The 26,876-nt window shown below is 41.1% G+C and overlaps 1 protein-coding gene and 2 non-coding genes across 10 annotated transcripts in view; all 3 read left to right on the top strand.

Annotated features, from left to right (window-relative positions):
- Window positions 1-26,876, top strand: part of pum1 (pumilio RNA-binding family member 1) — a 98,418-nt gene that overhangs the window by 47,648 nt on the left and 23,894 nt on the right. For 2 of the 8 annotated variants that reach the window (XM_073028489.1, XM_073028487.1), the window contains exons 5-17: window positions 1,128-1,315; window positions 2,092-2,255; window positions 3,413-3,677; window positions 6,173-6,266; window positions 9,038-9,157; window positions 12,141-12,286; window positions 13,489-13,627; window positions 15,346-15,489; window positions 16,582-16,875; window positions 17,640-17,885; window positions 20,294-20,561; window positions 21,810-21,939; window positions 22,684-22,818. In XM_073028489.1, the coding sequence (XP_072884590.1) occupies window positions 1,128-1,315; window positions 2,092-2,255; window positions 3,413-3,677; window positions 6,173-6,266; window positions 9,038-9,157; window positions 12,141-12,286; window positions 13,489-13,627; window positions 15,346-15,489; window positions 16,582-16,875; window positions 17,640-17,885; window positions 20,294-20,561; window positions 21,810-21,939; window positions 22,684-22,818 (2,333 nt within the window). Of the gene's footprint in view, window positions 1-1,127; window positions 1,316-2,091; window positions 2,256-3,412; window positions 3,678-6,172; window positions 6,267-9,037; window positions 9,158-12,140; window positions 12,287-13,488; window positions 13,628-15,345; window positions 15,490-16,578; window positions 16,876-17,639; window positions 17,886-20,293; window positions 20,562-21,809; window positions 21,940-22,683; window positions 22,819-26,876 lie in introns of all 8 variants that reach the window. The other 6 variants (XM_073028493.1, XM_073028490.1, XM_073028488.1 and 3 more) reach the window with 4 other exon arrangements.
- LOC140716099 (small nucleolar RNA SNORD103/SNORD85) lies at window positions 11,007-11,089 on the top strand. The gene has a single exon (XR_012096243.1). It is a non-coding gene; the product is annotated as a small nucleolar RNA SNORD103/SNORD85 (small nucleolar RNA).
- Window positions 14,153-14,233, top strand: LOC140716100 (small nucleolar RNA SNORD103/SNORD85). Its single transcript, XR_012096244.1, has one exon. It is a non-coding gene; the product is annotated as a small nucleolar RNA SNORD103/SNORD85 (small nucleolar RNA).

The raw sequence follows: 26,876 nt of genomic DNA, 5'->3' as shown, positions 1-26,876 counted from the left end.
AGTGCTATGTAAATCAGTGCCTTGCGGAGTTGTTATTACGTAAATGGTCATGTGTACCTGGTTTAAAAAAAATCAAACGAGATATATGACACATTATTTTATGTTTAACAGTAATCGGTGGAGTAACAAACACACAAATAGGCCTAACCTGTACGTCAGTGGAGCAGCCACACATCGCGGCAGCCGCAGAGGGAAGCGGGTGTTGGGTTACATCTTAGAGGAGGGACCAGGCTGAGCATCCTCCTCTCACTTCTTCAAGTAGCATCGAAATTTGACTGCCTTTTCTCAAGTTTCCTCTCATGAAGCAGTTCTCGGTGGCAGGAAATCACGTCGAGAACCCCTCTCTTTGCCTTATTGCTTCACTCCCAGTCAGGGTCATTAGCAATGAGCTCCATGATTTGTGTGCTCGTGGTGATGCTAGTGCTGAGGAATTTTGTGGTGAGGTGGGTGTTTCCTCTTCCCCAGCTGGGTCCTCAGATTCAGGCCATTTTGCGGACATTATGGGTGGGGGAAAATGGAATAATTTGGCGAGGGAGCAAGAACGTTTACACACGCGAGGGAGGCAGAGCGTGAGCTAATACATGATTGGCTGTGAGTGGCTCAGAGCGCATGTAAAGCGCTCTCATTGGCTGAGTGAAAGTTTACTGTAATGGCAGTAAAGTTTTAAGTGTTTAGAATGGATTTTGTTCTTAAAAATTTCAATAATGCATTGAATAACCATCTTATAATGAATCAGCACTGTGCAGGGTCTGAGCGTATGAGTAATTGTTGTATTTGCTGTAAGGATTCTCAGATCTGGTATTCGTCTAGAGAAGATTGAATATGTCTGGACTAGAGTTGATCTTAAAAGGAGAGTATTTTTGAACTACTTTACAATGGCTTTTTGGGTTCCTGTGTGGATGGTGCCACGTTCGGAATTTCCATTTGAAGGGAGATCCCAGGATTTAATGTTGCAGTTTGCTATTTAAAGATGAACATTTACATTTTGATGCATGCGATTTCACTTGGGGAAACCATCTGTGCATCTAATTTCTAGTAAACTGTAATGTGGCTATGTGGAGCTCTAAAAAATCTCTTCAGTTCTGAATTGGTTGTTATAATGGGGACTTGTTCCACTTCTTGCTCAGATCACTCTGTGTCACAACCAATCATGGTGCAGAGACGTCCTGGTCAAGGATTCCACGGCAGCAACGAAGTCAACTCTGTCTTGTCACCACGTTCTGAGAGTGGTGGGCTTGGTGTCAGCATGGTGGAGTATGTACTGAGCTCATCTCCTGGGGAAAAACTGGAATCCTGCCTCAGAAAAGGGCCATTTGTAAGTATTGGAAATGTTTGATTTTCAATTATACAGATAAAGGAACAATAGGAGATAGTTAAATACATTATTATCAAAATTTGAACAGTGAATGTTTTCTGTTATATATGTTCTTTGTCTCGAGCTTGCCTTGATGGTATCATCTCCCCAGCAGCCTATTGTCAGACAACCTCAAATGTTATCTGTGGTGCCAGCTCAAATCACCATCAATTATTAGCAAGCTGTTTATTGCAAAGTATTCATGCAATAATCTAACATTGATAATTTTCCAGCGGAGGGGTAGATGGTGATCTATCAGGTATTTACTGTGTGGTTGATCTTAATTTCCCAAGTTGGTATTTTTCTGTTGTCCTATCTGGTTTAGATCAGCTTTATAAACCTTTTAGGCTTAACTAAGTTAGTATTTTATTAAAACATTTCAATTTGTTTCCATAAGGATCTATTGTGCAATTGGTTGCCCTATTCACAAAGTAATTCACTGCAGAGAATTTCTTCTGTGATTGGGCATTACCAGTAAAATTGGTCAAAGCTGTGACTTATTACCTCAGCTATTTAATTTTTGGTTTCACCAGTACATCATCCTGTGTGCAGTGCTGGTGATATCAGAAAGTAAATTGTGCTTCCTTGGAACATCGTGTATGTGCACTTGAGCTCTCCAGGAATCAGGGTAACAGCAGTGATGCTTTCCAATCAGTGCTGAAATCTGTAAAATGCCAGCATGTTAGAATACTTGGTAAGATATCCTTTGCCACATCTTTTTCTCTGCCTTTGTTTAGGGTTCTGGAGATACCGAGGCTCACAGTGAAAAGGGAGACAAGAAAGGAAAATCTTCATTTGATGGGGATAAGATGGGGGACCTGAAAGAAGTAGAAGATGATGGAATTGACAAAACAAATGGCTTGGTGGTGCAAAATGGCATAGATTCTGATAAAGACTTCAGGTATTTGGTAAAATCTGCATGGCTCTTGGTCACAATTACTTTTTCTATAACCACAGATTATGACGTGTTTTCATTTTGAGGGAGTTTCAACAATCAACACGTTTAAACGCCCGTCATGACACATTTAAGAAAAATCCTACACTTTCTATCTTGACTTTGTGAGCAGAGCGATTATTAATCTTTTTAATTCTAAACTCACTCAATAACAGAATTATTTCTACTTGCACAATGTAGTCTTCCTGTTAGTGACTTTGTTATGGTTTATAACTGTTAAACATGGCTGCTGTCTGTGAGGTGGAATTCATTTAGAGCAGGGGCTTCCAACCGTGAACCAATACCACTAAGCAAAGAGTCCACGGATCTCAAGTTGGGAATCCCTGACTTAGTGGATCTAAATGTTTCAAGGTTTTGTTTTGGTCTAAGGCAGTACTTGATACTAGTTACGAACTTTTGCTTTAAAAATCTTAGTGAATTCAAATCTCAGTCAACATTAAGTTTGCATGTTCACTTTGAATTTCCTGTGGCCAGCTTATAGCTGTGTAATTGCTGCTAAACGTGTATGTCCTTCTTCAGTACGAGATGTTAGAGCGTTCCTGTGAAACCGTTTGTAAACCGAAATATCGTAAAGGGAAGAAGCAATTACCATTAATTTATATGGGAAAAATTTTTGAATGTTCCCAGACCCCAAAAATAACCTACCAAATCATACCAAATAACACATAAACCTAAAATAACACTAACATATGGTAAAAGCAGGAATGATATGATAAATATACACCTTATATAAAATAGAAATATTGTAGGTGCAGTGTAGTTTCATTTATCAAAATCGGGAAGACAGTGAGCCAAAATCGATTTGGAGAAAAATCGGCACGTACATGCATGTGCACGTACACATCTACACACATGCACGTACACGCATGTGCAAACAACTTGCCCCCACAAGGCTTCACGGTCATTGTAGTCTTTCTCGGGGTGAATGCACACGTATAAAGCAGGTGTCTTTTTTTCATAAAAGCGAAAATCCTCTTTGGTTAGCGAAAACAGGTACTAATGTACGTCTTTCGTAACAGTGAGCTGTCATAAAGAGAACGTTTGAAAAATGGGGGGCACCTGTACTTGTGCATAATATTCACAAGGAACTTCTGTTTGTGCAGCCGTACCCCTGGCAGCTGTCAGACCTCCCCAAGTGAAGTGGTGGATCTACTTGGACCTAACCAGAACAATTCAGAAAGCCTGACCAACAGCAACAATGTAAAGCCTACAGAAGATTTCAATAACGTTGAGTCACAGAATGTGCCCTTGGATTCTATGGAGCCTGTTGGACTGGATTCGCTTCAGTTTGATTATTCCAGTAGCCAGGTGCAAATGGACTCTGGAACAGCAGCTGTGAGTCTATTCGATTACAGCTCACAACAACAGGTCAGTTTGTCTTCTGCGCAACCCAGCTTGTGTTGGAGGATTGCAGAACTTGTCAGATCGTTTCACTTTCCTGAACGGAGAGATTAACGTGTTACTTTCCTAATACAAACTGAGGCATCTCAGTCCCTCTTACCCCTATGCCTTTTTATCCTCTGTCAAATTGTGCAATTTTATTTGAATGGCCAAAGTTACCATTTAAATAGTTTAAAAATACTGAATGTGTTTTCAAATCTCTAGTGGATTGAAACTGAGTTATTCTGGTGTCTTGAGGCCCAGAGCAATGGCGAGATTTTGAAGAAATATGTTATCTTGGAAACCACAGCCATGAAGTATAGATTAAGGCGCTGTTTTGGAGAGAGAGCAATAAGATAAGAAGGGCATATTGGACGACTGGTGTAGGGGATGTAAACCGGTCTGAAGACCATGTTTCCTTGTTACAATTTCTTCATAATTGTATATCCCATTCTTTCCCCTTGAAGCTGATGTTCTTTTTGCATAGAATATAACAGTCATTTTGCTGCGGTTTACATTTTAGCAATGCCCGATACTGTCTTTCCACAATGTTGGCATTCATGTATTCCTGGAGCGTAGCAACAGAGAGTGTGAATACCAGCTGTTTTTCTTTGCCATATTTCGCCTGACCTTTAGTCAGAGTCACACAGTGCGGAAGTGAGTCCTTCAGCATAAAACTAATTGAAGAAAAAACACTGAGCTGGGAGATGTGTCCTCATTTCGTTTTTACTTTTAAGCGAGGCACCCACATGTGACATGGTGGCGTAATGATGTAAGCCATTCGCCTACTGTAATGTATAACCTGTAATGAATTATGTCAACAGCAAAGAATGCTTAATCAAACAATATATTTACAATATTACTCAAATATTAAATGCACAACACAGATCACTACCCAAATTTTGCAATGCAGAGTAGAATTTGTAAAGTGGTGCATGCAGTGACTTTGGTGCCAAGACCTTTTGTGTTTCGAATATATTTTAATAACCAATGTTACGGTTACCATGGAAATTTGTGGTGTTAGGGTAGTGAGGAAGATGGTTGAAGGCTACAAGAGGATATATTTCAGATGGAAAGTTTTGCAGAGCATTGGCAGAATTCTGAGAAATGTGAGGTGTAATTTCAGTAAGTGGTAGGACACCAGTGAATATTGATGACCAGATAGAGAATGCAAGTTTCAAGTCCACAGTTCATTGAAAGTGGCAAGACAGGTAGGTAGATTCTTGCCATCAATAAGTTGGAGCTTTGAATATTAGAAGCAACAACTTAGGCACATTTGGAGCATTGTGCTTCATGGTAAGAAATGTGATTGTGCTTAAGAGGATGTTGCCTGAATTCGAAGATTTCAGTTACGGAGTGAGACATGGGCTGTGCATCTTTCTCCTGGACTGAAAGTCTATGGCTGTTGCGATAAGGGATTATAAGAGGCAAAGTGTAGTTTGGCAGAATCTCTTTCATGGTCGTCATCATTATGTGTTCTGTTGTATGACGTGGGCAGTCTTGGTCTTTCCATGACCATGATTGTTCTTGACCACTTTTTGTACAGAAGTGGTTTGCCATTGCCTTCTGGGCAGTGTCTTTACAAGATGGGTGACCCCAGCCATTATCAGTACTCTAAAATCGGGTGTCAGTGGTTGCATAACCAGTACTTAGAAAATGCACCAGCTGCTCATACGACTATCCACCACCTGCTCCTGTGGTTTCTCGTGACCTTGATCAGGGGTTGGCCAAACAGGTGCTACACCTTGCCCAAGGGTGAACTGCAGGCCAGTGTAGGGAAGCAGCACCTTACTCCTCCTGTGGTAGAGATAGTATCTCCACTCTGCCACCCGGTGTTTTTTTTCCCCAGGGTAGTGGTGTCAAAAAACAGGAAACTTAAGAAGAGGGGGAGGAATTTTAAAGGAGATCTGAGTTTTTCAGTGTTCGATATCTGCAGTGTTCTGCCAGAGGAGGTGGGTACACTCACTGTTTAAGCACTGAAAAGGTAAGGGATGGAAGGATGCCAACCTAATAACAGGAAACAGGATTCGTACAGGTGAGCAAAATGGTCAGTATTGATTGGTAAGACGAATGGCCTGCTGATTGTTTTAAACTTGTAGATCTGGAAGTAATTCAGGCAAGTGCAAATTAACCAAAGATGACGGCTTCAATTAAACAAAATTTCAGGTTGGATAATATATGGCAGCCAGAAACGGTTTGGAGAATAATCTTAGTTTACTCTCCGTGGATTTGGATGATCCTGACTGAGCAATGTGTTGTTCCTAGCATAAGAGAGATTTTCCCATTCAGCATTTTTTTGAAGGCAGGCAGCCCCAAACTGACTTACCTGCCTCTCTAACCCAATTATGCTGCTGTCAGTTTCTTATCGAGAAAGGGTAGTCTTAAAATAAATCGTAATGGGTGGGCAAAGCAGCGGCTGAGTTGGTCTGGTATTGACGTAAATATGTTGCATCGGAGTAAAAAAATTCTTTCATTCTGTTTAGCTTTTCCAGAGACAGAATGCATTGACGGTTCAGCAGCTGACAGCTGCACAACAGCAGCAGTATGCACTTGCAGCTGCCCAGCAACCTCACATAGGTAAGAGAAACTTTATATTAAACCTCTTTCAATATCTATACTGCACCCAGCTAAAAAAATTAACATTTTTAAAATTATCATTAAGTAGCTATGATAATTAACATTAATGCGTGTTAAATGTGGGACAGTTGACCTGAATCTTTGATGTCAAATTTATTGAGATACAGCGTGGAAAAGGCCTTCCAGCCTTCGAGCTGTGCTGCCTAGCAAACCCTGGGTTTAATCCCAGCCTAATCATAGGGCAGTTTACCTACCAACTGGACTGTGGGAGGACACCCACGCAGCCACAGGGAGAACGTACAAACTCCTTGCAGTCAGTGGCGGGAATTGAACCCTGGTCGCCTGCATACTGTTAAGTGGTGTGCTAACCACTACACCACCGTGCCAAACCTAAATTTAAAGGAAACCTGAAGAGAAAACTTAACCTTGGAGATAATTGGTTACTTAATGTGGAGGGTGGGGAAGAGTAAACAGTATTTAATGACAAAGGTGACGCCCTATTGTTACTTGGAAGGTAATCCAATATAATTAGGTCCTACGTTAATTTATAGTTTCATTGTTTTCAGGAGCCACTGAGTATCCAAGGAGATGAGTCAAATTTGAGCAAAAGTGCTCAAGGGCTCTGTTGAAGTAAATGTATTAGGTTGGCTCATTATGTAAATTGTTAAGGGATTTCAAAATCAACCTATAACCTTTTACTGGGTACGTGTTGAAACAGGTGCACTTGGTTCATCCCAACTGTGTTTAATTACTGTCTGGTAAATAGAAGGAGATGACTTCTGAGACATTGCTGCTTCACTATTAAGACTGCAGCTTTTCCATTTGAGGAAATTTTCTGAATTGAATTATGTTGCCACTTCCTATTAGTTAGGCTACAATCCCTTAAATCATAATTAATCGCAGTGCAGTAGTACTGGGAACACAGAAGGAGCAATGAAATTAGTACTACGATGCTTGATTAAATAATGTGTTTTTATGCAACTTAATGGATGACCAGCAGGAGAATCCTTGACTTCCTCGACTATTATTTTATGTGTTTTGTTCATAAGAAGTAATAACGTGCATGTCGTGGCTTTGGGAACCTCCTTCAAAAATAGACCAGTGTGATACCACTTAACCTTGATAATATTATAAAGTCTTTTGTTGCCACTCAAGCGTTTGGAAGCATCTGGAAGTGATAACATGCTGGAAAGAGTTCTGCATTGAGGGCATTTTGTGTCGTAATGAGATCTCGAATTGTGACTGGTTGGAGTGGGGTTGTTGTGAATTTATCGATGTTTGCAGATTCACTCCACAGGATGGCTCTGCAGTCTGTTTTGGAAATGCATTATCCCATACTGTGAGATAGAGGAGCAGACTTGCTGAATTTAACAACCAAAGCAGCGGAAATGTCATTCTTTCTCTATTTTAGTTACGAGGGGTGATTGATAAGTTCATGGCCTAAGGTAGAAGGAATCAATTTTAGAAAACTTAGCACATTTATTTTTCAATATAGTCCCCTGCTACATTTATGCGCTTAGTCCAGCAGTCGTGGAGCATGCAGATCCCTTCTTTGTAGAAGTTGGCGTCTTAGACCTCTAGAAGTGGTCCACAGCAGGGGTGATTGATGTTCATAGCCTAATGTAGAAGGAGATGAGTTATACAGCTCTCGTTACATCCACATGCAGTTCAACTCTTTGACTGCAGAAAGTTTGAAGTTAAAGAAGTGATCTCCTTCTACCTTAGGCCACGAATTTAACAATCACCCTTGCTGTGGACACTTTCTGGAGGTCCAAGTTCCGTATGCTCCACGACCGCTGGACTAAGTGTGTAAATGTAGGAGGGGACAATGTTGAAAAATGTGCTAGGTTTTCTAAAATTGACCCCTTCTACCTTAGGCCACGAACTTAACAATCACCCCTGGTATTCTTGGTTGTAGTACACTTAAAAGAATCATTCAGTCACTGGTTCAACATTCATGCCACAACAATTGTTGTGAAGCAAATTAGATACAATGCAATAACCTCCGTTTGGATCCACTGAGGATCCCAGATACTTAGATTTGATTGACTGCTTCTCCCTCCAAATTGTACATGCTAGGCAAAGTTACCTGCAAGCCCTGTCTCAGCTAAAGCTCTGGGCCCCTGTCTCCACCATTGGCCATGGACCTCTCTTGACACTTCATCCTTGGCTGGATCCATGCCTTCAAACCATCAGATCTTCACCTTCCTTGTGTCCAGGAAGGATCGGAAGATTACCTGACTCCGAACTGTGGGTCCCACATTCTCCCACACCGGTTCTGATGGCCCTTCCCCCCACCTTTTTATTTTGGAGTTTTCTCCTTTCCTTTTTAGTTCTGAATGTCAACTATTTATTTATTTCCATAGATGCTGCCTGACCTGCTGAGTTCCTCTAATGTCTTGTGTGTGTTGCTCTGTATTTCCAGAATCAGTGTTTACTATTTAATAACCATTCGACTACTACTTACGCTTGAATAACTCCTGTAGAGTGCTCGTGGGTTTCATTTTGCTACATTTTGTGTACCTGTTCCTGAGTTTTTAATTTTTGTTTTTAATGCTTGTAGAAACAGCTTCCTATAATTTTCTAAATGTTTGGTAGTGTGGTTGCATTTGGAATTAATCAGCTTCAGTTTACATTGTTCAAAGTTCATGTAACACGCTGAATAATCAGAACCAGAAACAAAGGTAATTGAATAACCCCAGTGATTGTTTAAAACAAGATTTGCAGGTGATTCTACATGATTTTACATGTTTTATTCTCTTATCACACAGGTATGTTTTCAGCCGGCCTTGCTCCAGCGACATTTGTTCCTAATCCTTACATCATTAGTGCTGCCCCTCCAGGTACAGACCCTTACACTGCTGGGCTTGCTGCGGCTGCAACTCTGGCAGGTAAAACTTTCACAACCGTTTCAGTGATCTGAATGAAGATAATAGCACTACTTGTTTAGTTAACCCATTCCCCGCAACACCATAGAAGGCAAGGGTAAGGAATGGTGTGTAAAGGGGAAAAAAATCAGTTTGTAATAATTTTTCTGGATGGAAAAGGAGATGGAGTGCTGTGAATGGTTTTATCTCATTATGGATACTTTTTCTCAATTGCAATATTATATTGCTAGTCTGGATTTTTCTTGCATATGCATTTAAATTGATGATGGTCAACCCATTCAGTGAAGCGTGTTTTGGGGGACGGAGGGTAAATTTGTCAATCAGTTTGAAGAGCAGAAACGTCAGTGATTGAGAGGTGAATCACCAGAAGAGGCTGTAAAGGCAAATGATGGGAGGAGGTAACATTCATTTAATGACATTTTGATTAAAATAGAAGTAACTTGAGACCTATCATACAAAGTATTCCTGTGGAGGAATAGATTATTTTGGATTTATGTTGTGGATTTTTTTTGTCCTTTTTCAGTAGAGTTTATTCATGATCGCCCATCAATTCCATCATCTGTCATCATGTACCAGGATGGTTGAGGCAGAATTAGTTGGCCATGCCTTTTCGCAAGTAATTCCTTTGATCGTGCTTAAAACAGATGCTGAATGGAAAGGCATACAATCCCATTACCCAGATGCAGTCTTTGAGAAACCTGGCATCATATATTTTGTATGATCTTGAAAATGATCTGGGAGGGTAACCCAATAATTGAGAAATTATTATATTTGATAGCTCCCGAGGTAATTAAAAAACACCTCAAATTACAAGTGTATTTGTGAAGAATACATGTTGTATTTTTAAGTAACTTTTTCTTTGTGAATGGAGAGGTTCAGAAAATTGCTACTTAATCTTGTCTGCAATGTTCTTCAAAGTTAATACTAGTATTTATTGTTATGGTAATAAGATAGCTGCAAGTTAAATTTGTTTTCAGCTTCTTTTTGAACAGGGGCATCAAAGACAATTCGCACTGAAGTCTCACATTGAATGCTTCTGTTATTGTTTATGTTTTGTGGGAAAAGAACTTTGTTTAGGATGGTGGTGAATATTGGCTGCTCAGGTTGAGGCGCTTGATGTTACGATGTTTGCTGAGTTTGGCAGTTAGCTTGCAGACGTTTCAGCAGCAGTTGAGGTGACGTCTTCAGTGCATAGTTGTTGGTGTTTCCCTCTGAGAATGCTCATATTTCTATGGGCTCCCATTCGCTTGCCTCAGCCCTGAAGGGGTGGACAATCAGGACCGTGGCAAGCGAATGGGACCTTCCAGCGAGAACACCAATAACTATCCAGTTAGGGTATCACCTCGACTGGTGATGAAACGTCCTCAAACTTGGTGAACACTGCCATATCAAATTTCTCTTTGTCTTCAGCTCAGGAAAGATGCAGTGAATTATAGGGTTGATTTGACTTTTGTGCAGTAATATTGGTCATATTTTTAAATATGACCAATTCATTTTTTTGAATTTGTTTTTACTTACAGCCCATTTTACTGCACATGGCTTTTAGTTCAGAAAAACGGGAAGGATGACTCCCAAAACCGATGAGACTTCAAGCCTAATGTACAATCTTGAAAATTATTTTCAACACATTCTTCAGAACCTGTTCTATCATAATTGTGGTTGTTGGTTGTGGTCATGGCAAACCTATTCAGTGTGCAGTAGCTAATATCCGTTTCATTAGGTTTACAGATAAGAATTTGCACTTCGTCAGTGCCAAGTTTCCAGTGTTGCAAAACCGGATTCACTGGCATAAAGTAGTTGCTGCAGAAAGGAAGCAGGCCATTTTATTTTAAAAAAGTGTTAAGAGGGTTAGTCTGGCAATGATGACACACTTGCCCTCACTGAGAAGAATATTCAATAATGAAAACTTAATTCTGTACTCAAATCTGAGCCGGACTAACCATTTAGCTGATGAAGCTCTAAATCAATGTTGTTACTTCTGTTAATAGTTTATTCGTATGGATCTCTTGCTAAAGGTGAAGTAGGAATGGAGTTGTATTTGAGGGAAGATTAGAATTTCAGAAATTTGAGGAAAAATGCTTTTATGTGGGGATGAGAAACTTTTTTTCAATTGATTTGATTTAATTTTGTGCAGCTGGACAATACTCCAACCTTCAGTGTTCCAGGTTTCGTTTGTGCCTTTGAACCTTCCAAATTGTCAATGGTTACTATATATGCTACCTTAGCATAACAGGATTTATAGATATTGATGATTTTGCCAGTTAGAAAGAAACAACATGGTTGTTAGCACAAGGTTGGTTTCTTCCCACTGCCTTCCCAAGTTACACAGCTGAGATCAGATCATCTTCAAGAGAATTTCATTTAAATTGTCTACGTACTATGTGTAAAAATTAGAAAGATTAGGTGGGACTCCAACCAGAGGTCATGGGTTAAGGGTAAAGGTGAAAAGTTTAGGGAGAACATGTGGGGAAACTTTTTCACTTAAAAGGCTGTGAGAGGGTGGAACAAACTTCCAGCACAAGTGGTACATGCAAGCTCGATTTCAGTGTTTAAGAGAAGCTTGGATAGGTACGTGAATGTTAGGGGTATGGAGGGCTACGGTCCCAGTGCAGGTCAACGGGAATAGCAGTTTAAATGGTTTAGCATGGACTAGATGGGCTGAAGGGCCTATTTCTGTGCTGTACTTTTGCCACATTTACTGAACTTTCGGAAGCTATCCTAACGTACTAAATTCAGTGAATCAATACCTGAATTCATTAAAAAGGCCCAACTCTTATACTTTAAGTAAAAGTTTTGGTATCGGGAACTTTTGCAAGAAAGGAATAAGATCTATGGAAATGAAGTTATACAATTTCTGACTTATTGATTGGACAAGTGGATTGGTTGAAATATCTTTAATGAAAGCTCATTTGTGATGTACCTGGGATTTGTGCAATAATGTTAAAGTTGAACATTTTGTTTCCGATGCCATTGTTCGCTGTATTAGGTCCTGCGGTGGTCCCACATCAGTACTATGGTGTTCCGTGGGGTGTTTATCCAGCAAATCTCTTCCAACAACAAGCTGCAGCAGCTGCAGCTAACAACTCAGCAAACCAGCAGGCTGCATCACAAGCACAGCAGGGCCAGCAACAGGCAAGTCACGTGCATATTTACCAGCTCGTTGTAAGAGAGCATGACAGTGAGTAAGGAAAACTGGGGGTGGTAATAGCTGATTTATGATTATGCTGTAGTCCTCTGATATCACTTTTAAGGCATTTCGAGGATTACTAGTCTGTATTTCAATGATGTGGATCAAATGTATGGTTAAAAGCAGTAACAAGTTGTTTATGCAGCCCAACGATTGTGACAAATCTGCCGTCATTATTTGAAGACCTCAGCCCAACTAGAGTACAGTGGTGCCTGAGAAAACCTAATATGGAGGGTGATCCTGGAATTAATTTGGAAATCTTGGTGATCTTCCTTCATCCAGCAAATAGCTGAAGCATACAAACAAAGTCACCAATTTGGTCGTATTGCTTAAGTGAAGTGCTGTGTTTCAACTTGCAAACATTTAATTAGGAAATTCAACAGCAGCCAAATCTTGTCCTAATTCTAGTACATCACCCTCTGCCAGGCATGTCAGAATTCAAGAAATAAAAGTAAAGTCAGCAGTTTAAACTGTTCCACTTTTCACTAATTTTGTGGCTACTCTTTTGCCTATAATGATACTCCTTAATCAGTGTCAAGAGTGTTAATTCTCTAAAAACTAAATGTTTATCTTAAATTATGCTCCATAGCCCTCTTGGGTAATGATTTATGAACTACTAGGTAGAGATATTTCTTTTCAATCTCTCCTGATTGGCTGACCTGTTACTTTGAGGCTCCGATTAAAGGTTCAAGGCATGCCAGCCTCATTTGGACATTTACCCTGTTAAACCTCTCGGGGTGTAGAAGGTAAATCATTCGTCATTGTGTATCCAGATTCTGACTTGTTCCCGTAGCTGCCTTGTTCATCTGTTTTCTCTATTTGGGTTTCTGATCAATGGTGACCACAGAATGTCGATTAGAAGGCTTGGCAATAAGAATGCCATTGCATGTGGTTGGACCTTTGGTAATGGTAGCTTCCTGAGATCTTCTGTGGTGCAAATACTACTTGTTACCTCTAGCCAGTGCTTCGTCTATAGGGAAGGAATGCTTCATTGAGTTGTAAATTTTGCTATCGTCGAAGACTGTCCCCAATTTGCCTTTGTGCAACTTTGTACCCAGTTATTTTCTGATGCTCTTTTAAAATCTTGTTCAACTCGTTGCTTCATTGGGTGAAGATTTGAAGACCCTTTCTTTGTCTTTTATACCAGGTTCTGCGGGCTGGAGCCAATCAGCGGCCTTTGACCCCAAATCAAAGCCAACAAGGCCAACAAGCAGATAGCCTGGTAGCAGCTGCTGCTGTCAACTCAGCTTTAGCTTTTAGCCAAGGACTGGCTACTGGAATGCCAGGTAAGATGCCATTTTACTCTGTCCAGTTATTTGGTGGTTGGTGGTTTGCAAAAAAGATGGCTTTGTAAAGAGGTTAATTATTAGCATTGTCAGAGCATGGTTGTATAGGGCAAATTGTTCATTTCCCTTAAATACTTTTATGACAATTTTCAATAAATAATGCAAAGCAAAGTTCTGTTGCATGATTAAATTGTGACTAGTTTGAAGTTTGTTTTAAGCAATGGAAATCTCTATGCATATCCTCCTCGATGCTGCAGTTTCTGAGTATCTCACACAGACCATTTGGGATAGAGTTCGTTGTACAGTGTTACTGTTTGATGGCTATGTTATCGTAGTGGCAGAACAATCAAAAAGAAGTGTAGTTCAAATTTGCACTTTTCAGTGTTAACTCATTTTGGTATCAGCTGGTATCGAGTCCAGCTATAATGATCAATGCCCATAACATTGTTTGCTAACTTTAAAGATGCGGTTTTCATACCAATTGTAGTGTTAACGATATTTTTGGAAATGCGTTCTTTTAATTTGTCTGGCAATGATGACACACTTGCCCTCACTGAGAATATTGTTCAACCGTGAGGACGTCACTTATTCGCGACCTGAGCCAGCCAGGGCCTGTGTTATAGGCCAAAGCAGTAACTTGCTTAAAAAACTTTTTAAATGTTATAATAGTTCTCCATATTGAGTCTGTGTACCTATGCTAATGCATACTTTAAATTGATTTCCAGTGGTTTAAAACACACATCCCCTGCGCTTGTTATTACTAAATATGGCAAACGGTTTGTTCTTTAGGCTGTGTGAAAGATTGTTGAAGAGAGTGGCCATTCGTTATATAACAGGGCACTTCAGAAAAGGAATTCAAATGGCAAAGGAAAGAGTGGTGGGGATAGAGTACAGGATTGCGCCACAGTATAGAATAAATCAGATGCAATAATAGGTTTTGAAATGAAATACTCCGCTGTGTTTTGTGAATAAGATGAGGACAATGTCAAGAGGGGAATCAAAAAGAAGTGTAGTTCAAATTTGCATAACATTGGTCTTAAGCACTAAGCTTAAGCTTAGCACTAAACTAAGCACTGAGACCAAGGATTTACAAACACGAGATTCTGCGGATGTTGGAAGTCCAGGGAAACACACCATGCTGGAGGACCTTGGCAGGTCGGGTAGAGGATGAAAGAGCTGACGTTTCTGGCCTTCACTCAAGCAAGGGCGAAGGAGGAGGGAGAAGAGTGTACAATCTGGCAGGTGATGGACGAATTCAGGAGATGAGAAAGATAGGTGGGTGGGGAGGTGGAAGGTGATGTAGGAAGCTGTAAGGTGATAGGTGGATGATGTAATCTGATAGGAGAGGGGATTGGACCTGGGAAGGAAAGTAGGTGATTGCAGAATTATATTACAAAGAATTGATGCCAGTGAGAGCTGGCTGGTGTGTGTGTACGTGTATGTGTGCTGTCAGTGGGCCTTAAACAAGGGCAACAGAGTTGGATGGTGGAAGTGTTGATAGGACAATGTGGAATTGACAGGGATTGAGGGTTTTAAACCAGATGATTCTCAGCTTGGGTACAGGTAAGGAATTTTAAGCAGTGGCCAGAGGAAGTTCACTTGGAGTTGGAGAGGTTAAGGTGACCCTCCTTCAGCCTTTGTCCCTAGGTCGGTTTCCGTTTGACACTATTGATTAGCAAGCAGTGCTAAGTTATGACCATAATCATGCCTTATTTCAGGTTATCAAGTCCTTGCTCCAGCCGCTTACTATGATCAGACAGGTGCTCTTGTGGTGAACGCCGGGGCTCGGAATGGCTTGGGGGCTCCTGTGCGCCTCGTTGCTCCAGCACCTGTCATTATAAGTCCATCCGCAGCCCAAGCAGGTAAGGTTGGATTTTTGGGAAGACTGAAAATAGATTTATATCCTTCAATTCTATTTGTTTATAAACCTACGATGTTCACTGCATCTTAAAACCAAATCCTGATAGATCATTTCAGACGTGTAGTGTTTTAAAACAGAACCCTGGTAGGTCATTTCACGTGTGTTTTAATTGAACGATGAACCTGTGAATCCTGCGGTATGACTTGCCGGTAATTCGTGTGCTAGTTCAGTTTTTGATGTTGAATTTTAATTTTTCTCTGGGGTCATAACAGATGAAACTATTGATTCAGCAGAAAAGTTGCACAGCTTCTTAAACACTACCATTTCCTTTCCATTCTCTCACATCCCACCCAAGTGCCTGCAGGTTTTCTAGTTCTACAGTTCACTTGAAAATATTGATTGTTGCATTAATTTGGGTGATCTTGAGATCAGACCTGTTCAGATAACATTCCAAATTTGGGTGTATTTGGTAATTATCCAAGGCACCAGGTGCATTGCGGAAGAAACCTGTCACGCTGGCTGACCTGTAAAGAGTTCTAGACTGCCATGGTAGTAGGTTGTTTGGGAAACTAGCTTCCTCAGCATATCACACGCCTTAAAAACTAACTTATAAAATTCTGTGAATTTAATAATAACATCATAAAACAATACAATGTAATTGTTCAGATTTATGTATAATGTAATTACTTTGTTTGAGGTGCTAGTGTATGAATAGTGTAGGTATAAAAGTTTTCTTTGTGTAATGTACTGATTCCTCAAATGTTCAATTACAAGTTAATGTTCTGTAACCTATTACTGGGCCTTTGCAAAATTGTAAAAAATGTAACATGAGGCATGTTGTAAAACATCAGATTGTAGTGCAGAGCAGATTTTACAATGTTTGTTCCTCCTCAAACCTTGTGGGATTGGTCATGAGCAGAGGCATAATGTCAAGAGCACAAATTGTTTCTTGGGAGGTTGAACCTGACCTGGTTTGCCATCCACATTGCTACAAAGGACGTTCATAATCTGACAAAAGTTGGTAATCGTGCCCTGTTTGGTTGAAATCCCATTGTCTACATGGCACTTGAATATATGTTTTGTATTCCAGCAGTTGCAGCAGCAGCAGCCTCAGCGAATGGAACAGCAAGTGGCTTAGCAGGGACATCAAATGGCTCCTTTCGCCCGATGAGCAATCAGCAGCCTCAACAGCAGCCACAGCAACAGCCCACCAACAGTTTGGCCTCAAACTCATTCTATGGTAACAATTCCCTGTCTAGCACTTCACAGAGCAACTCGCTGTTCTCTCAGGGGTCTGGCCAGCCTGGTGGCACCTCCCTGGGCTTTGGAAGCACTAGTTCTCTTGGGGCAACACTCGGATCTGCACTTGGAGGATTTGGATCAGCAGGTATATTTAAACTGTAATAGTACAATGCTAAGTGCACAACTTCATTGTACACGCTCAGTCGTCCTGTTTCCCGTCAGGCATGAATTTGAGTATTTGAGATAGTGGTCCATGTTGTACCTACTTGAAGAGCAGAAAGCTAATCTTGTTTCTCCAACAAGAGGTTCCACACTATAATATTAAGTTCTTAAGTAACTTATTTGACATAAAAGGTAATGGTACATGCCAAACAGGTAATAATCTGGTACTTCATTCTTGCATTGCGGTATCTTCAGCTTAATTTCAGTTCACTTTCACATTTTAACCAGTTCATTGCAATCCCCGTGGGCAACACAACTGCAATAGTCGTTATTTTCCACCCTAACAGTTTTTTAAAAATTATCGTTCCAGTCTTGTTTGCAAGGATACGATTTGTATCTACACTGCTGGGTGGTTTATACTGTCATAAGTGAATTTAGCATGGGATTTTACCCACTGCTAAGAGTTGTAGAAATTATAGTCAAAGTATTTTTTAAGGGGATCCTGCACAAGAACTCTCTGGGTCTTTTGATCATATCTGGTATAAAGCATTTTTGGCTTTATTTGCTGAGTTGCCATCAAGAGATTTGTAATTAACAAGTTGTGTTTATGTACCCAGATAAGATGCTTTTGCTGAACTGAAGTACATTAAAAAATGCCTTTAAAAGGCTTATTTGTGTGGCCTTGATAATGTGCACATATGTTGCTATTGTAAAGAATTAAAAATAAACCACTTTAATTCTCTTAAGTTGGCAGTTCAAACACCAGCAGCGGCTCAAGGAGAGACTCGCTGACTGGGAGCTCGGACCTATACAAGCGAACAACCAGCAGTCTCGCTCCTATAGGCCACAACTTTTACAACGGATTGGGCTTCTCATCTTCCCCTGGCCCAGTAGGAATGCCTCTTCCAAACCAAGGACCCAGCCACTCACTAACACCACCGCCATCATTATCGTCACACGGATCGTCCTCGAGCCTTAATCTGGGTAAGAGGGGTGGGTAACTCTCAGTTAATTTTCTCTTGTTCTCATTATACCAGGATTTTTTTTTAAGTAACTTGTTATGGATATTTAGCATGATGTTAGCTGACTATTGTGTAATCTTTTGTTTTTCTACAGATTGTTAGAATTTCAATAAAAAGCAAAACTTAGTGCAAATAAATAATATAATGGTATTTGGAATTACATGGACAGGGCTGGGAAAAACAAATTGTTAATATATCTTGAATCCACTGGCTTTGGTATACTCCCAGAGCTGTTCCATTCTGTCCTTTTATGGACTTCTGTTTATTCATAGTTATTGATTTCATCATAGAAATTAGTGTAAATAAAGTGTTTTAAGTATTACTGATTTTATATGAGCTAAAATATATTTTCAAAGGAAACTATATATAATAGGAATAGAATGAGGTGAAAGATAAATGCGTGGCTGAGGGAATGGAGCAGGGGCAGGAATTCAGATTTCTGGATCATTGGGACCTCTTTTGGGGCGGGTGTGACCTGTACAAAAAGAAAGGGTTGTACTTGAATCCCAGGGGGACCAATATCCTGGCGGGCAGGTTTGATAGAGCTGTTGGGGAGGGTTTAAACTAGTTTGGCAGGGGGGTGGGAATCAGAATGTGAATGCAGGGATTAAGGTAGAAAGACAACGGCATGATGCTAAGAGTTCTGAGTTGTTGAGGAAGGACAGGCAGGGGACGAAACATTACTGTAGCCAGTTAAAGGGGTTAAAATGTGTCTATTTCAATGCTAGGAGAATTAGGAACAAGGGGGATGAACTTGGAGCATGGATTAGTACGTGGAACTACGATGTTGTGGCCATTACTGAAACTTGGTTGGAGGAAAGGCAGGATTCTTAAGGATAGGATCTACGAGCATTTGGAGAAATACAGTCTACTCAGGGATAGTCAACATGGCTTTGTGAAGGGAAGATTGTGCCTCACGAGCCTGATTGAGTTTTTTGAAGAGGTAACAAAAGAACGATGAGGGTAGGGCAGTGGATGTGGTCTACATGGACTTTAACAAGGCATTTGATAAGGTCCCTCACGAGAGACTCAACCAGAAAGTCATGAGGCATGGGATGTGGAACCTTGGCTGTTTGGATAAAAAATTGGCTTAAAGGAAGAAAGCAGAGGATAGTTGTGGAGGGAAAGTATTCTGCCCGGAGGTCGATGACTAGTGGAGTGCTGCAGGGATCTGTCCTGGGACCCCTGCTATTTGTGATTTTTATAAATGGCCTGGATGTAGAGGCAGAAGGATGGGTGAGTAAGTTTGTGGATGACATGAAGATTGGAGGAGTTATGGATGGAGCTGTAGGTTGTCAAAGGTTGCAAGAGGATATAGACAGGCTGCAGGGTTGGGCAGAAAAATGGGAGATGGAGTTCAATCCGGTTAAGTGTGAGGTGATGCATTTTGGAAGGACAAACCAGAAGATTGAGTACAGGATTAATGGTTAGTTACTTAAGAGTGTGGATGAACAAAGGGACCTTGGGGTTCAAATCCATACATCCCTCAAGGTCACTGCGCAAGTTGATAGGGTAGTTAAGAAGGCCTATGGGATGCTAGGCTTCATTAACGGGGATTGAGTTCAAGAGTAGAGAGGTCATGTTGCAACTCTACAAATCTCTGTTGAGACTGCATTCGTGTTCAATTTTGGACACCTCATTATAGGAAGGATGTGGAAGCTATGGAGAGTGTGCAGAGGAGATTTACCAGGATGTTGCCTGGTTTGGAGAACAAGTCATATGAAGCAAGGTTAGCAGAGCTGGGACTTTTCTCTTTGGTGCGTAGAAGAATGACGGGACTTGATAGAGGTCTTCAAGATTATGAGAGGCATAGATAGGGTGGATAGTCAGTACCTGTTTCCCAGGGCACTAATAGCAAACACCAGAAGGCATACGTACAAAATTAAGGGAGGGAAGTTTAGAGGAGACATCAGGGGTAAGTTTTTTTTTACACAGAGGGTTGTGAGTGTCAGGAATGACTTGCCAGGGATGGTGGTGGAGGCTAAAACATTAGGGGTATTTAAGAGCCTCTTGTACAGGCACATGGATGAAAGAAAAATAGAGTGTTATGGGGTAGTGTGGGTTTAGTACTTTTTTTAAGGATTATATGGGTTGGCACAACATGGAGGGCTGAAGGGCCTGTACTGTGCTATAATGTTCTATGGTAAAGCCTGCCCTTTCATACTATTGTGTTGTGGAAATGACAATTTTGCTGGAAGTGTTACCTCACTGAAGACGGTGGATGGTCCTTCTCATTGAAAGCTGTTGCTATAATAAGCCTTCAGCATCTCAAAAGCTGTTTCTACCTAAATGTTGCTTTCTTAACAAATACTAATATTTTGTGCTGGTTGCCTCACTGGACATTGGATACATTAAAATCTTGATGCATTTGTGTGACAGGTGGACTTACAAATGGCAGCGGAAGATTTATTTCAGCCGCCCCAGGAGCTGAGGCCAAGTACCGCAGTGTTAACAGTGCCTCCAGTCTGTTCAGCTCCAGCAGTCAATTATTTCCACCATCACGTCTGCGGTACAGCATGTCAGACGTGATGCCGTCGGGCCGCAGCAGACTACTGGAGGACTTCCGTAATAATCGTTATCCAAACCTTCAGCTCCGTGAAATAGCTGGCCACATTATGGAATTCTCTCAGGATCAGCATGGTTCAAGGTGGGGAAAGTTGGTGTATCTTGCAGCGTCCAGCATTTAAACAATGCTTCTGAGCAAAGTCAGAAGGTTTAACCTCATTTAGTGAAGTGCTACCATTATTTTTCTGGCTAATTAATTTTTTAATATGCTGCTCTGTTGCACTTGATCAAAGTATGGATAAATAAGCAGCCGTACAATATCAAATGCAAGTTGGTTAGAAGGAAAGTTGCAGAATATTGTGCAAATAAAACCATCAAAGTAACCCTAGCTCTGATGACTTGAATGGGTAAGATTGTTATGGAATCATTTTGACAATTTTGTGGGAAGCCACACAACCATGTAACAGTTGGCCACTTCACAGCTTGTATTACAGAAGAAAAGCAAATGCATCATTCGTAAACAAGTGTAACTTTCAAGTTGATAAGCACGCTCGGGCTGAGTAAAATTTGTAAGCAAGTGTAACTTTCAAGTTGATAAGCACGCTCTGGCTGAGTAAAATTTGTACTGATGTTTGGAGCTGGAGATAATATTCTGAAGGATGCAGAAGGCATAGATAATGAAGACCGTAATCAGACAGAAGATATTACTTGGTAAAGAGTATAGAATGGGTTCACTGAAATTTCGCAACTTAAAAATATAGAGATTACTTCATTTGTCACACGCACATTGAAACACGGAGTGAAATGCATCATCAAATCAGTTAGAATTGTACAAGCGTCGCAGTGCTTCGTGTCAAGATAGTATGTCCACAACTTAACCCTAACCATGCGTCTTTGGAATACGGGCGGAGAACATATGAACTCCTTCCAGGCAGTGGCAGTGGCAGAAATCGAACTTCATTGTTACAGCTGGCGCTGTAAAGCATGGCGCAAACCACTTAACTACTGCGCCACCCTGTTTTGTAGAATTTTGCAGTTGATGATTACTGAATATGGTCCATAAATCACTTGGTGTGTACCTCCGAGAGCTGATGTGCCTACTAGCACCATGATGATTTGCTGCTCTGGGCTGGTATATCAGATCATCTTGAAGTGCCTTTTAACGAGGTCACTGCTTGAACCTCGTAACAGAGTCATAAGAATTTTTGAGGGAGTTATAGGGATGAGTAACATTTGGTCATTACTAGGAGAGGGGGATGTTTAGAATTTCTTTCATGAAAGCTGATCTGTGCCATTTTCAAAAATAATTCAAAGCATGCAAAGCAGTTGGTATAAACTACAAGACCTTTCTGAACCTTTCTGACTCCTTGAAATATCTTCTGGCCCACAGGTTCATTCAGCTTAAATTGGAACGAGCTACCCCTGCAGAGAGACAGCTGGTCTTCAATGAGATTCTGCAGGCAGCCTATCAGTTGATGGTGGATGTTTTTGGAAATTACGTAATTCAGAAGTTTTTTGAGGTAAGCAGACAAGAGAAAATGGAGATAATAGTTTAAATTTTGTTCTACATTGCTCGTGCTCACAGTGAAAGTTAAGGCCCATGAAATAAAGAAATCAAAATCAGATGTGAAAAATATATTGATTCATTCTGCCTTTAGTAAACAAGCTTATGATTTTTGCAGTCCCTCTTGGGCATATCTCTGATCTTCAGAATGGGAAGTAAAGCATTCCTGCTGACTTAACCCACCTCCTGTATATTTTTGTTTGTTAGATCACCTTGTGGAATACCCAAATTTCCTTATTCCTTGGCCTTGCTAAACATAAATATTTTCCCATTAAGGGTGCCAAGTGCTCAAGAGAATGAATGTTGTCTTTCCCGACTTGGATGAGGGACAAAGGTTGTGCTATGGCACGTAGGGCTCAATGTGTCGATAGGATATCTACTTTCCTGATTTATAACAGGCACCAGCTTTCAGTGGGATTTTGTAGATCATGTTTCTTTAATAAAACATATTGTTGCTGCTGCTTTTGATAAAAAGATTGTTTGGATTTGTTTAATCTTCTGAGTATATATTCAGTCATTGGGGCAAAGTATCTTTACCCTGTGAGTGGTGGAGATGTTACCACTCAGTTTATTTACAGCTGGTGGATTGAAGAAGAAGCGTACAGGGTTGGGTGAGGGAGGGAGATCTGATTAAAGCAAGAAAGGCCTGTATCTGTGTTGTTGTGCTTTCCAGTAAAACGTCTGTGCTCCTTGTCTCTAGTTTGGAAGCTTGGATCAGAAGCTGGCTCTGGCCCAGCGTATCCGTGGGCATGTTCTCTCGTTAGCGCTGCAGATGTATGGCTGTCGTGTGATACAGAAGGCCCTGGAATCCATTCCCCCAGACCAACAGATCATTGTAAGTTTGATTTTATGTTTGGCCCAGCTATTTATTTCAGCCATTTTACACAAGGGAACTTCAAGTTTATTGTCATTCATTCGTATATACATATACCACCATGTACCAAAATGTGTACAATACAGTGCATATAACTCACACACAACACACGAACTTGTACTGCCACCAATAAATTAACAAATAATAAGGTATATTTATAACAAGTTAAAAACAGCACAATATATCGCTATTGGTGCCTTATACGTGATGAGACCTGGCTGGTGGCAGGGAGATGAGTAGTCTTGTGGCCTGGGGGAAGAAGCTGTTTCCCATCCTAACAGCTCTTGTTCCTCCTGTCTGATGGTAAGAGGTCAGAGAGTTTGTTGGACAGGTGGGAGGGGTTGACAATGCTAAGGGCTGTGCGTGCGCAGTGTTCCTGATAAATGTCTCTAAAGGGTGAAAGAGAGACCGTGCTGATCCTCTCAGCAGTCCTCACAGTCATTTGTAGTGGACTTGCAGTTCCCGTATCGAAAGCTGATGCAGCTGATGAGGACGCTCTGGATGGTGCTCCTGTGAAAATTGGTTGGGGGTGGTGGTATCAGGGAGCCTCACTTGCCTCAGTCTCCTCAGGAAATGGAGATGCTGCTGTGCTTTCTTGACCAAAGAGGTCAAGTTGAGCACACATTGAAAACATGTTTTTCTCTCCATTAAATTAGAATTGGCAGAACATGATTAATGGTGAGTGGGTGTACTTTCACAGTAATGGTAAAATAGAAATCTGTCCTTTATTCACTTTGCATGCTGACCTTGGATTTTTCTTTGTCTTTATAGTACACTCTGTAAAGCTGTTTAGGAAATCACAGTTCATATATAATTAATACCAATGTATCCATGAGTGCTACATCGGTAATCTTTATTTGCACTATTTATCTTTGTTTTGTAGATTGTTGTGCCTTTGCACTGCTTTTCTGCTGCAGAGCAGCAAATTTCATGTCCTGTGACAGTGAAATAAAACTGATTCTGAAATTACTTCTCAGTTTGGAAAATTGACCATTTCAAACTTGGTCAAACTGCAGAGTTAAGCTTAGACAGGGTCCTGCTTTCCAGGAATATAATCATTCTAGAATCTAGAGTACCATAAGACCGTAAGACGTGGGAGCAGAATTAGGCCATTCAGCCCGTTGAGTCAATGCCATTACATCATGGCTGATATCTCTTTCCACTCCATTCTCCTACCTTCTCCCTGTAACCTTTGACGCTCTGATTTATCAAGAATCTATCAGCTTCTGCCTTAAAAATACCCAATGGCTTGGCCTGCACAGCTGTCTGGCAGTGAATTCCATGGATTCACCACCTTCTGGCCTCAATTTTGTTCTAAATGGACGTCCCTCTATTCTGAGGCTGTGCCCTTTGGTCCTAGATTCCCCCACTATAGGAAACATCCTCTCCATGTCTGTCTAGGCCTTTCAGTATCAATATTCGATAGGTTTCAATCCAGCAATCCTTCCAAACTGCAGTGAATACAGGCCCAGCTCCATCAATTGCTCCTCATACGTTCACTCTTCATTCCTGGGAAAATTATAGTGAACCTCCTCTGAACCCTCCCCAGTGCCAGTACATCTTTTCTTAGATAAGGGGACCAAAACTGCTCTCAATACCCCGAGTGGTCTGACCAATGACTAGTAAAATCCCAGTATTACATCGCAAACACGAGGAAAACTGCAGATGCTGGAAATTCAAGCAACGCACACAAAATGCTGGTGCTCCCCTCCCCCTTTCTTTCTTCCTAGGTCTCCCGTCCCATGATCCTCGTATCCCTTTTGCCCATCACTTTTCCAGCTCTTAGCTTCACCCCACCCTGTCCTGTCTTCTATCATTTTGGATTTCCCCCTCCCCCTCCTACTTTCAAATCTCTTACTATCTTTTTCAGTTAGTCCTGACGAAAGGTCTCGGCCCGAAACATCGACAGTGCTTCTTCCTATAGATGCTGCCTGGCCTGCTGCGTTCCACCAGCATTTTGTGTGTGTTCCCAGTATTATATCCTTGCTTTTGTGTTCTTCACTGACTCAAACTACAAATTAGCCTGTAGGAAATCCTGCTTGAGGACTCCCTAGTCCTTCTGCACCTCTGATTTTTGAGTTTTCTCTCCATTTAGAAAAAGGTCAACCCTTTATTTCTTCTGCCAAAGTGCATGACCATCACTTCCTGACATGGTATTCCATTTGCCGCTTCTTTGCCCATTCCCCTAATCTGCAGACACCTTGCTTCCTCCACCTATCTTGGTATCATCTTCAAACGTAGACAGAAAGCCATCAATTCCTTCATCCAAATCATTGGTGTATAATGTGAAAAGCTGTTTCAACACTGCTACTTGCTGGTAGCCAACCAGAAAAGGTTCTTTTTATCCCCATTGTTTGCCTCCTGCCAGTCAGCCAATCTTCTATCCATGCTGGTATATTTTCTATAGTAGCATGGAGTCTTGTTACGCAGCCTCTTGTATGGCACCTGGCCAAAGGCTTTCTGAAAACCCAAAGAAACAACATTCACTGATTCTGCTTTGTCTCTCCTGCCTCAAAGAATTCCACAGATCTGTCAGGCAAGATTTCCCCTTTAGAAAACCATGCTGGCTTTGGCATGGTTTATCATGTGCCACCAAGCAACCTGTATAATAGATTACAAAATCTTTCCACTTACTGAGGTCGGGTTAATTGGCCTATAATTTTCTTTCTTCTGCTTCCTTCTCTTGTTAAAAAGAGGAGTGACTTTTGCTGTTTAACAGTCCTCTGGAACCTAGTGATTCTTGAAAAGTCATTACTAATGCATCCACTATCTTGTCAGCGACTTATTTCAGAACCCTGTCTCACTATACACTGCATCCAGTTGTATACCAATTGCCACCCTGACTCCTATCACTCTGGTCCCCAAACCCTGCTAAATTTGTTTAAATCCACAGCAGTAGCTCCAGCAAACCTAGCTGCAAGGATATTGCCCCCCCCCCCCCCCCCCCCTCAGGTTCAGGTGTAATCCATCCCTTCTGTATAGGCCATACCTTCCCCCAGTCAATGATCTAGAACCCTACCCCCTGCAGCAAGTCTACAGCCAAGCATTCACCTGCCAAATCATCCTATTCCTCCCTCACTGGTGCATGGCACAGGCAGCAGTTCAGAGGTGTCTACCCCGGAGGCCCTGCTTTTTAGTTTTCTGTCTAACTCCTTCCCTCATTTGGACTGTCCCAGCACCGCATCCATACAACCAATTTGATCTTACTCCATTTTGTTCCTAATAACTTCATGTTTGATTATGGATTTGTGTGGCATAAAGTCAACCACGTGACCATCAACCCTGCAACAAAGCTGTCTTGTTGTGTTCTCGTTTACCTTCTATGAGAATTCTTTCTAAGCATCGTGCAAACTCCATGCTATCAGCAGCAAGTTTACGATTCAGCTGTCTCTGGCACTGTGGCTCTCCTAGCTGGGCCACTCTGCCACACTGGGAGATGTATCGTATCTGGTGTTTGTCAAGTGCTAGTGGTGTGCTGCGATACAATTCTTGATTTCTTTCTCAAGCAGAAAACTAGGCGATGATAGTGGGAGACCATTTTTTGTATTAGTGATTATAATTCAGTTACATTTACATAGTATCAAAAGGAAAGATAGTATTGTGGTTAAGTCAATGAGAAGTGATTTTGTGTAAGTATATTGGAAACAGCTTCAGTATAACAAGTTGGGACAATGATGGGCTTTCAAGCAAATTCTGTGGATTCAGGGTAAGTGTTCTCACAAATTTAATGTGACTTTCAGACATGGGATCTCTGAGAAGTTTATCAGACACTGAGTACTTAATATACCAGGAAGTCTTGGAGAGTAAAGATAGTGTGGGAGTGAAAACAAGAGGGAAACTAAGAGAATGACAAAAGAGTATGAAAAATAAAGGCAAGGAAATTGCAAAGTTGTATTAATATTAGGGAGCTGAAGAAAAATTAGTGGTTAAATACCCCTGTATGTTGTGGTGAACATCGGGCAGTGAGGTTCTCGGACATTTCGCAGTCCAGGGAAGAGTGACAAAATTGGCTGGCCAGC

The sequence above is a fragment of the Hemitrygon akajei genome, chromosome 24, assembly GCF_048418815.1.
Source record: "Hemitrygon akajei chromosome 24, sHemAka1.3, whole genome shotgun sequence".
Lineage (NCBI taxonomy): Eukaryota > Metazoa > Chordata > Chondrichthyes > Myliobatiformes > Dasyatidae > Hemitrygon > Hemitrygon akajei.
This window is presented reverse-complemented; position numbering and strand designations above follow the sequence as displayed.